This window comes from Toxotes jaculatrix, chromosome 12 (assembly GCF_017976425.1).
Source record: "Toxotes jaculatrix isolate fToxJac2 chromosome 12, fToxJac2.pri, whole genome shotgun sequence".
In the NCBI taxonomy this organism is placed as follows: Eukaryota; Metazoa; Chordata; class Actinopteri; family Toxotidae; genus Toxotes; species Toxotes jaculatrix.
This window is the reverse complement of record NC_054405.1, coordinates 4,526,263-4,538,371: the sequence shown is the minus strand read 5'-3', so window position 1 is coordinate 4,538,371 and position 12,109 is coordinate 4,526,263. Positions and strand designations below refer to the sequence as shown.

Genomic DNA, 12,109 nt, shown 5'->3' with positions numbered 1-12,109 from the left:
GATCCATAAATGCAGAACTGTGAGAGACCTGGGTGCCCTCACAGACCCATGGGTCCTGCTGCTGCTGCACTGGCTGTATTTCTTCCACTCATTAGTCGTACTGTTACGCTAGTTTCGCAGTTTGGGCTGCAACCAACAAATACTGTCATTACCAATTAATCTGTTGATTGTTTGTCTAAAATCCTAATGAACTGTTCTGCTACAAGGGATTCACCTGTAGCTTAGAGGGTAAGTAGCTGACTACAGATCACAACACCCTGATTCGACTCCTTTGTTGCATCTTTTTCTCCCTCATTTCCCTTCGTCTCTCTGCTGTCAATAATAAAGACTTAAATGTCCAAAAAATTTTTTAGTCTAAAACCCAAATATATTGAACTTACACTGATATTAAATTAGGATTTAAAGGTAAATTCCTCTTTTTTGGACACAAGTGTCTAATTTTCAAACAGTGGTGAGCTGGGCAGATTCAGTCCTCTTATTAAGAAGTCCAAAGTACCTTTGGACAAGGACAACATCGTCCCACAGGAAAACACGGAAGCTGCTAAATGCTGTGTCACTGATAAGACAAACACCTGAGTGTAAAATAACAGGACTCTCTCACAGAAATATTCTCACCCTCTCTTGGTACAGTAGCTCAAGCATTTATCGAGTCACTTAATCAGACAGCATGTGATGACGCTAGTTGCTGTGGTAACAGACACACCACAGACCCCACCTCCTGCTCGTGGTTACGGCACATTAGCTCAGTTTCATCAGCGCTGCTCTTGTTCTGTTTGACTTCGCCTCACCTCTCCTCGCTCTCCCAGAAGAGCTGAAAGGCCCCAGGCTGCCTCTTTTCTGTTTGTCTTCATGTCCATCACTCCTCCACTGTCCTTTATTGCCTTGTTGTCACATTAGACATGAGCTGCAGCAGTTTTATCAGTTGTAGTAGTCAGACAGCGATGTTGTACAGGACACAGCTGACTGAACTGCTTTTTTACAAAAATGTAGAAGGTGAACTGTGGTCAGTTCTAAAAATAGACAAACTAGAGTTTTTCAGTCTATAATTCAAACTATGTGTATTTAGGAATATCAGACCAGAAGATCATTGTCAGTATTACTATCTCTCTCTCTCTCTCTCTCTCTCTCTCTCTCTCTCTCTCTCTCTCTATATATATATATATATATATATATATATATATATATATATATATATATATATATATATATATATATATATATACTGCATTCAGTCCTGTTTTGAAACATGATCCCACTACGAAGTTTCACAAATGTGATGTTCTATACATCTTAATCACTATGTCCTTTTTGTTGAATAGGGAATATGTTCATGTGATGAGGTAGTTGTGAAATTAAATACATTCCGTTGGAGTTTCTAGTGTTTCAGTTTTTCACTAAGGTAAGAAAGACAAAGCAAAGACAAAGTGTGGGTGGAGGTCAATAAGGGGGGGAAACTCTTAACAGTAAAAATTAGAGCTAGGTTGGATCAAAAACAGTAGCCTATAAGATGGTGTGTTGTGGAATTGCCTGGTGGATGACAGTGGAAGACTCATCTTTGCTGAGTGGTGCACTGAATATCTGTGTGTACACAAGCAGCCGGGTCGGGGGGTGGGGGGGTTGGTGACCACTCAGCAGTCAGGCTTTTTGAGGAGGCAGAAGTTCACATGGAGGGCAGGAGGTGGCATGGGAGCGCCTTATTTGACAGCCACTGTATTGAGTGATCACCTGATTCCCTGCACTGAAAAAAATGTTTCGTTGAATTTCCTCAATTTTAATGTTGAAAGTGGTTGCACGCAATACATTCATCTAAATCCAGACATATTTTTTAAGTTGGCTGTACTAGTAATTTCAAATAAATTATAGAAGCACTTTCTGCACAAAAATTCTGAGTATTTGTTACTTTTTTGTATTTCCTTAGTAATTCTAACTAAACCCATGTTTAATTTACTTAAATTCATTATGTAATTCATATATTGTGGTTACATAATTTGTTATTGTGCTTTAAATTAAATTGTTTTATTCTACATTATGTAAAATATGTTAATTCAATTCACAATTTTATTTCAAACAATCAAAATGCATATGTAGATGTGGGGGTGGCCGAGAAACCCGGTATACAACAATGAGGTGTGGCAGTCTCGAGCAATTCCCAATTCCATTTTATTTGACAAAATTAGAGTCTTGTTCAAAAACTCCACAGTAAAAAATGCACATTGGGCCAACTAGAAAGATAAAAGTAAGCAAAAAGGGGGGGAAAAAATTCTCAAGAGCACTTCTCAAGAAGAATCAAAATAATTAAATTGTTTTATGCTACTGTCACAGGGAGACCCCGTGCACTAAAGTAAGGCACATGTGCTACACATGTGCCTTACATGTGCTCTTTCTCAGGTAGATTTTATCAGAATGTTGATCCTGGTGTGAAGTGCTGGTGGTGATGTGTGTGGTATGAACATTTGGAGGAGGGGGTGAAGGAGAGAAGTCACACTGTGATCGTGTATTTGATTTATTGAATTTAAATTTTGTTGACCTGTCTCCTTTGTTGCACTTCTTCCTCTGTCAGACCAGGAGCAGCCAAACCTGAGCTGGAGCGGTCCATTTGGTTAAATAGGGGGGTTCACAGGGGAAGAAACCAAGCGTGGTAGAGTGGGAGGGGTGTTTTGTCTTTTATGGTGAAATGACCTGTATAAGTATCTTGTTTAAAAAGAAATATGTGTTTTTAAAGTAAGTTTAACTGAACTTCTATTTGATAATATGTTATTTAGTATTGGGATTATTGTAAGTGTGCTGGAAGAGATAATTGATTTTGATTTCTTGGTGCAGTCCACCAGTATAAAAGTGAGGAGGCTGTGGTGGCCGGAGCCTAAAGGACAGAAGCACAGCTCCTGAACACAGCTCCAGATTATAGCTCCTGCCATGGGCCCAAACTTTAAGGGTATAACCAGAAAGGCAGTTTAGAGCCAATTCTTTTGTTCTGTATTATTTTGATTCTTCTTGAGAAGAGCTCTTGAGAATTTTTTCCCCCCTTTTTGCTTACTTTTATCTTTCTGGTTGGCCCAATGTGCATTTTTTACTGTGGAGTTTTTGAACAAGATTCTAATTTTGTCAAATAAAATGGAATTGGGAATTGCTCCAGACTGCCACAACTCATTGTTGTATACCGGGTTTCTCAGCCACCCCCACATCTACATATGCATTTTGATTGTTTTCAATAAAATTGTGAATTGAATTAAAATCTTTTACATATGCAGAATAAAACAATTTAATTTAAAACACAATAACAAATTAGCTAACCACAATATATGAAATACATAATGTCATGTCATCATCTGCCGTTTATCTGGGTCCAGGCCCAGGTCGCGGGGGCAGCTCCCGCCCAATTCACAATGCACCGAAGTCCTATGGCACCTCCACGGGTGGTGAGCCCATGGGAGATGGTGCCACCTGGAGTGAGATTCAAACCCACGACCCTGAGAGGTTGAGTCTCATGCTCTACCAACTGAGCTAACCAGGCGGCTGAATTACATAATGAATTTAAGTAAATTAAACATGGGCTTAGTTAGAATTACTAAGGAAATCAGAGTAACAAATACTCAGAATTTTTGTGCTGAAACTGCTTACATAATTTAACTGAAATTACTCAAAAATATTAAGTACAGCCAACTTAAAAAATATGTGTATTTAGATGAATGTATTGCGTGCAACCACTTTCAACATTAAAATTGAGTCAATTCAACGAAACATTTTTTTCAGTGTGACAGGGAAGTTGAGGTTGCTGAAGCCAGTGAAGCTTGCAGGGTGAAATAAAGGTGAAAGTAGTCTTCCTCCTCCTTTGATGCCGAGGTGTATAGCAGGGGAGTGGTGTGGCACGGTCAGGGGACCAGGGCTGCCAGGAGTCCCTGCTGCCTTCCTGATTGCTGATGTCATCCACATACACCCCCCCACAGGAAAAAAAAATCTCCCACCTCTGCCTGTCTGGCAGGATGAAGCAGTCCAGGCAGGATGAGCCTTTTGATGGCAGCAGTGGTGCGTCCTGCACCTTGGCAGATGCACTATTATAAGCTGGGTGCGAGTCTGTCATAGCAGTGATGTTAGACATGTATGTACAGAACAACATGATCACACTATCAGACCAGAAGTCATTGAGAGTTTACTCTTAACCAGCTGAAAAGACCTTTGTAGCTTCCTTAAGTCCAAGATTTTACTTTTATCCCTTTGATAAATACAGATCCAGCTCCTCTGTGGTGACTGAGTGTGTACAGGCAGATCATAGCATTCAGAAGATGAGTGGTCAGGTCCTTAAGGCCAAGCTCCATTAGGCAGTGAAGCCTGTGTGAAATAGAGCTGAAAAAAATTAAGGATAAAAAAAAAAAAAAACTTAAAAAAAAAAAAAAAAAATATTTGTATGGGGTCTAATGTGATCAATGAGATGTCATCTATAGTAGATGAATCCACCCAAGCTTCACATCCAACATACACGTTTCTGTCAATATGGTGAGTAATACTGTATTGACTGTAGATATTATGTAATCACAGCGAACCAGCAAGTACCATACAACACTGGCCCTTCAGTGTTAACACCTGCAACTCCCATCATGCCTATGAGTAGCTCTCACTACCTGGACATTGGTGTCATGAGTGTGTTGAATGTCTAACTGTGTGTTTCAGCAGCATATTTAAAAATTGTGGTTGACACTTTTAGGAATTGAAGTCACAGAGTCTTTCAGGTTCAGGATCTTGCCACATACCCATGCTGGATGAAGCTCCAGCAGTGCAGTCCTCTATTTATAGTCCCCCATTTGCAATCCACCTCTCCCTCCTATCATTGTCAAACATCAGTGGTTGTCAGTGATTACTCTGAGCACTTTAGCTGTCAGCCTTGTTGGCACTGAAGAAGTAAGTGATGCATATAGATTCTGGGTGCGAGTGCTATATCACGCTCATGCTTTTCCTCTCCAAATTGACACCTCTGTTTCATTCCTGTGAACTTATATCACCCTCCAACTCCTTCCATACTGAGTGAGTGGAGAACAGGAAGAGCAGGGAGGCAGTATGTGCTGGTTGGAGTGATGTAATTATTGTGCAAGCCATTTGCTTGAATAATTTTGAAATTTTAGGTGAAGGAAATGCGAGGCCAGGTATTGCATGGAATTAGGTTTTGAACTCATATACTTCTACTTCTTCTGTTGCAAGTTACTGCAGTTCTTTGACACATGCACTGTTTTACTTGCATGTATGGATAGATGGAAGTGTGAAGAGGATCACTGTAACTTCACACATCCCAGTGGGAAGTATCCCAGTTTCCAGCTTCTTGGGACATGACTGTCCACTTTTTTTTTTTTTCCCTCTAAGATGATTTAGTCTCCCACTGTTATCCCGTTCTCCCTCACAGTGCAGGCCCCAATCCAGCATGAGGTGATGCCAAAGAAGCAAGGTTCATATCTCCCAGGGTTAGTCTTCAACTGCTCCCCCTAAAATAGCTTCAACACACCCTCCCGCTTGCCATCCCTGTACTCTGCAGCAGAACTCTGCAGTGCCTGCATGCTGCACAACCGCCCCGCTCTCTCTTTTTCCTCCCTCTTGATGTCTTTTTCCCATTCTTTCCCTCTTTTGCCTCTGCCTTTCTGTCTCTCCCCACCTCTCTTTCCTCATCTTTTTTGTTTTAAAGCTGTTTGGCACTTGCAAATACTTGCAAACACACACACACACACTTTACCTCAGCACAGGTTGAAGTCTTTGAGGAAAAGGGGATAAAAATGTCACTGTGCCCCCTCCCTGTCATGGCCTAAAAACAGATTTACACATGACCACTGGCCACTGCTTATCCCACACAGGATTAACAACTGCATGGAGAATCCAAACCACCAAGACAAAATGCTGCATTAAAAAAATATCATCCTCTTAAAATCTGAAAAGCTTATACACCTATTTCCCCAACTATAAGAACATTTCACCTATAGCATTGTTTTGAAGGACAGTGAGCCCAGGTAGACTAAGAAATTACAGAATAATAATTCCTCCCCTTTGTTGGTGTGTGTGGGGAATTGTAGATGCCTTGTGTAGGCATTTTTTGCCACACCTGCACATGTTTGGTATTTGGGTGGCCCAATGTGATGCTGACTGTGGTGACATGGAGAGAGGTACTGTGATACTGTATCAGCATAATGAAACACATTCTCCAGGAGCACAGTGCAGTGCACCAGCCTCTTTATTGCTGCTACTTGATTTAAATAAGACCTTGAAATAAGAATACCTCTTGAACACGTCACGTTTAATGTGTACGTTTTTGCATGCAAATGAACAGGTTATCAAATAATATGTAATAATCATGAATGGTTATGATAACAAGTCTGCAGTTGTAAATGTTAATAAGCAGTTTCTAAATGAATTTTGGTCCAGATGTCCTGCAGCCTTACTTCCTGAACACATGTGGCCAAACAGTCCTGGAGAGGTCTCCCCAATGAATTACAGAGCAGCTCTCCTGCGCCCCCACTCTTAGTCTCTCTGCTGGAGACTATGGTGAAAGCTCTGTTTTCTGTCATTGTTTAGCTCTGAGTTTACAACAATCACAAACGGATAATTCCTCCTGCCGGAAGGCTTTTATTCTGAAGCAGCTACAGGAAATGCATTGCAGACTAGTTTACACAATAAGATGTGGAAGATATTCAGCACTGTTTGGTCAGTGGATGGGTGTTAAGTGTTGCAGGGAGGAATAGTACAAACAGAAGCAGCCACAGTGAGCTGTTAGATGAAAAGCTGCCAGCGACAGACGTTACTGTGGTTTGTGCAAACCAACACACCTCCAACATGTCTTTTACCTGCCTCACAGTCCAGAGGAAAACACTGGCACCATGTCAGCACAGCCTGAACGGCTGCGGTTGCTCATTGCACACCTATCAAATAATGGCCAAAGGGAATACTGACAGCTCTTTTACTGTATGTCAGTCCAGTTCTGGTTTATTGAACAACAGTAACAAGCTTGGAGAACAGAACGCTCACAAAGGCAAGGTTATTTTCACAGTAGATATTAAAGAATATTTGTTCATGTGTCATGTGTCACTGCTGTGACTGCTTTAACAGCAACAGAAACATCTTTGATAGACATGTAAGTGCCATGACTGCTGGCAGAAGCACAGGCAGGGAGGATCCAAACACAGACACACAGGCAAGCAGCTGAAGTGAGGTTATTTTAATGGTATAAACTGAAGAAAACCAGGCTTACAGACTGATGGGTGGACAGGCAGACAGACAGGTGCATACAATAGGTTACAACATGAAAGCAACAGGAACACTGAAATAACACACACAGACATAATCAGATGATCCACCAAGGAACTGGTGGAGCAGGAAACTTTGGGCAGATGGTGACATGATGATGACAAAGAGCAGGATGCCTCAGATGAACAGTTGGGGGGCTGGAGAGCAGGAAGGCTGAAGACATCCAGCTGAAGACGTTCAGTCTGTACGCTTGGGGTTGGACAGACAGGCATAACCCACTGGAAGATGGCTCAGAGGCAGTGCAAACAAACAAAACCGATCCAGTGGGTGTCAGCAAAGGCAGGGACAAATGCAAAACCCCTCTGCTGGATGAGAAAGGGGGTGAAGGTGGGTCCTCTCTGGAGGACGAGTGAGGAACTGGGGTCCAGAATAGGCGACCAGTGGCTTGGGGGTAGCTGGACAGGCCAAAAGATAAAACAGAGAACCAGATGCATTATTGAGGTTGGTAACTGGAACATGGGGGCAGGCAGTCCTATAATCTGGCTGGTTGTTGTCGGCCAAGACAATGGCGTTGGGAGCAGACCGGTTGTCAGCAGGGACCCCCGACTCTGGAACAGACTTCATGAAATAAACAGCCACAACTGAAAAACTAAACAACTAGGTTTTTAGACACAGAGCCATTTTGACTGGCATGCAGGGACTTCCAACACATTTGCCTTTTTCTCATTTTCACTCAAAACATTAAATGAATCGGTGGAGATAAACGTCTGTAACAAGCTGCATGGTTGCGGCACTTTCATAGCTACAGTCTCTGTGGCGTGGCAGAGCGTGTGGTGTAGAATTAGCATTATGGCCTGGCTTATGACTGCAGATGGAATGACATGTTAGCAACTGAGAGGCTACAGGATTACACATGTAAGCAGATCAGCTTCAGTCCTAAAGTGATTAGATTGAGAATATCAAAACAGGAATTATGGCGAAAGCAAATCTGTATTGAATCACTGACAATGTCAGCATGTGTGTGTGGATAGAACAGAGTTGTTTTGGGTTAAATGGGGTGGAAAGGTCAGAAAACACAGCTTAAGCATGCTTTGGTAGGAAGATGTGCCAATTGTCTTGTATGATCATCCCTTCCCTTAATCTACACAGCCTTTGAGCCAAAGAGGATTTTGAAAAATGGTTTTACAAAAATGTAACATTCCTGGCACATCACTCGCCATCTTCACACTCGACTGAAGTGGAAAAGCCCTGAAAGGCAAGGTGAACATTTTTTTTTTTTTTTGTAGTTTATTTTGTTGCCATGGATTAATGATGAGATATTAAGACATATTAATTTATCAGCCTTCATCATATATATATATTTTGAGGTATGATCATGAATGGTGAAACAGCTTTGGAGCTCCAACTTCAATAAAGTCACGTCTTTGGAAAAAAGACAAGAAAAGTTTTCCTGTTTGTTAAAACAATGCTGTTGCCTCAGAAAATGTCAGACCTGTCTCTCTCTTTGCGAGATAAGGACAGGTGTTCCCGTGCGTAGGTCTTTAAGATTGCAGACAGGCTTTCATGGACTTCTTGTGAGTGTCTGTTATGCATATAAATGCATGAGCGTGTTCTGTTGGTGTATGTGTACTTACAGCACAAGCAGTGAAACCCTTCCATGCTTGGTCTTCAGCTCTTCTTCCTGTTGTGACAAGCACATCTAAAGTTGTGGGACATGTTCAACCAACCAGATAGCAAAGGCAAAGCCAGGTGAAGGTTTACACATGTGCAGTACTGAGCAGGGTCTTGGTAACTTGTTTGATCGGCCAGTCTATTGGGTGTGTTAAATCTACTGATGTTGATATATTGGCTGATATTCTGTATAGACGTATATATTTATACATGTATGTTAGAGTTATATTGAAAAAGGAAAATGATGCAGTTCTTGTTTATTAACTTTCCACCAATGTAATTTACAAAGTAGTTAGCAACTTACTGTTTAACTCCACACCACTGTCTGCGCTGATACTGATATATCAATAGATCTCAATCGGCCAACTGCTATATCGGTCTGGCTCTAATGTTCATCAAGTGTAGAACAGTCTCCCTGCACCCACAATATACCATATGTGATATAACAGAGATAAATCTTTTGTTAATGCATGTTATTATATGTGTTAATGCAGCTACATTAAGCTACCAATGCAGTTTTGTATTAATTTGTTGGAATTTAGCCCAGGGCGTCGAATGCTCTGAGTAAAGCTCACTCACTGTGCAGTGCAACTAATCAGTTCTTAACAATAAACAAAAGAGAGCAAGAACGTACGGGAAAGGATTGCACCTGTAACTAGACTGAGGCAGCAGAGCAGGTGTATAATTCAGAATATTTGCCCAATTCTAACCAGAGAACTGGTGACTTTGTTCAGCTGACCTGTCAGAGTGTGGCTTTATTTTTCTAAACAGAGAGGTGTCTGTACTCTTAAGTGCTGGTGAAACCTGCTTCAGTAAGGGTTCCAGCAGCAGTCATGTAGCTGTCACTGGACTGGTCTGTGTTTGTGTTTGTGTTTATTTACTGCAGCGTGTAATCAGACAGTCTCTTCCTTTTTGCTGTCAGTTATACTTGCACACTTGTGGGACAGCATACCACAGACAAATCAGAGTCATCGTACACAGAACAGGACAGAGTAAAACATTTAACCAATTAAGTATTGGTTTCATTTTATACCTACTATAATATTATAATGAGATTTTGAGAGTGAATGTTGACTAGGCTGATATCTGCAGTGACTCTTCAAATCTTATTGCCAACAATCTATACTCCAAAGGAACCTGTGTACTCAGAACAACTCAGTTGGAACAGTTGGAAACTAATCCAGTTTATGTTGGGTCCCTGTTCTGCCTGTGCTTGATCCTCATTAACTTGTCTCTTTCCACTCTTTTTCTCTCCCACTTTCTCCCTGTCCTCTGACTCCTTAGCCCCCCCCACATTCACAGATACGCCACCTCAGTATGTAGAGGCCAAGGAAGGGGGGAGCATCACTTTGACCTGCACGGCCTTCGGCAACCCCAAACCCTCGGTCAGCTGGCTGCGGGAAGGCAGTCTCATGGTCAGCAGTGCCAAGTATAAGGTATGTTCATGTCCATGTTCAGACCCAAGTAGTAGCATATGTGAAAGCACACTTGATAGATTAACATGAATGGCTTAATTTGACTGTTTACTTAGTGATTACTGAGACAGAGGAAGAAACGATTTCTCTGTCTACTGAGCTTTCAAACTACACTGCCTGGATAGTTTATCATCCGCTCACCAGTATCTGAGGAAACTTGCCCCTACCATTTTTCACTGCTCAGAAAAACACTGGACTCAAACGCACGCCTCAGAGACACTGTGCGAAGGTTCAAACAGTTCACCTTCATTAGAAAGGTAATGCAGGAAAAGCGGGTGAGGAGGAATGGCGAGGGGTGAAGTCAGCAGAGGTCGACAAGGGGAAGGCAACGAAGGCGAGGAGAAAAAGGGAGAAGGCAAAAGGTAAGTCGAACAAAGAAAAAACAAGGAGTCTAATGAGGCCGAATATAGAGCTGTGGGATCAGACACCAGAGACCCCAGAGTATGGAAGAGGAGGCAGCATGCTGGAGCTTCATTATAACTGCAACCAAAAGAGAGGCCCTGCAGCCGGGGTGGCTCGGGTAGAGTTTTAACCTGTATGGACAACAAAGCTGATGCTAAAATTAAAATACCAACACACATGGGAAGAAAACAAGCGTCTTGGTGTAATGTTTGAATCAGATATTTGGTGCCGCTGTTACAAGGTGGAATACAGAGTTTGAACCAACAGCGTATGGAGGAGGAAGATGCTGCCACAACTTCATGACAGCTGCAGCTGAGAGAGAGAGAGGCCCTGCAGCTGGACTGGCTCGCTCTGCGGACACTGGTGATGTCTGTGCTGCAGATTCACACTGATGGAGACAAAATTGGATCACCGCACTAAAACAAACTTCACCGCTTCTTTTTTTATTGATTTATTTTTTGGATGAAAGCCTTTGTGCGAAAACCTAAGAGGCAGAAAATACTGAACAGCAAAGGGGACTTTGTTTGATTATTGTTTATCATATACATACATTTTCTATCACTCACGTCTCTGTGGCTCTGTCCCTGTGCTGCTCTAACTGTCATGAGTTTAAACGCTCATGTGTAGCTGTTCACACTTTTCAGACAATATGCACTGACGACTTATCTATATTTGTTTGTTCATGACATGAAGTGGTCTAATAAAAACTGAACACAAGATAATTGAGACTAACAAAACACAATTATTACATCTCACATTTTCTTTATAAATACAAGAGGAATCCTTTATATGCAGATTATATTGAAAATAGACCATAGTATACTGTAACATTACTGTTACAAACAAGATTGCACAGGGTAACTAAAAATGTGTGTAATGAGGAAACTATTTGAATCATATAATAAAACATACTTATTCACTTACTTATTCACAACAGTCCCACAGACCTCTCCACTACTTTGTTTTACTTTTGATGGCTGAGTGACAAAGGTACCAGTCCTCTGTCGTCCTCTGTCCCCCTGTGCAGGCACCAGCAGTTGGGGCAGTGAGTTTTGGCTGGAGCTGCAGTGACAGTACTGCTGGTCACCACCAATAACGCCTCTGTGTGCTGAGCTTACAGTAACACATACATCAGCTATCTTTAGCTTTGGTAAAGTTGACTTAGTTACCTAAACAAATTATAGTTATTTTGGACTTTGTCAGCTCTAATTACAAATCAGAGCCAGCACGACAGCGACTGTCTCACCTGTGTGCAGCATTCAGCTTCAACCATCGGCACAGGAAGCTCCCAGCTCTATGTCGTACAAATGGATAGAAGGTTTTAGTTTTTCACTCCCTCATCCACC

At 41.8% G+C, this 12,109-nt stretch overlaps 1 protein-coding gene across 1 annotated transcript in view; it reads left to right on the top strand.

Annotated features, from left to right (window-relative positions):
- Positions 1–12,109, top strand: part of igsf9bb (immunoglobulin superfamily, member 9Bb) — a 107,101-nt gene that overhangs the window by 36,391 nt on the left and 58,601 nt on the right. The window contains exon 4 of the mRNA XM_041051744.1: positions 10,171–10,322. Within this exon, the coding sequence (XP_040907678.1) occupies positions 10,171–10,322 (152 nt within the window). The remainder of the gene's footprint in view (positions 1–10,170; positions 10,323–12,109) is intronic.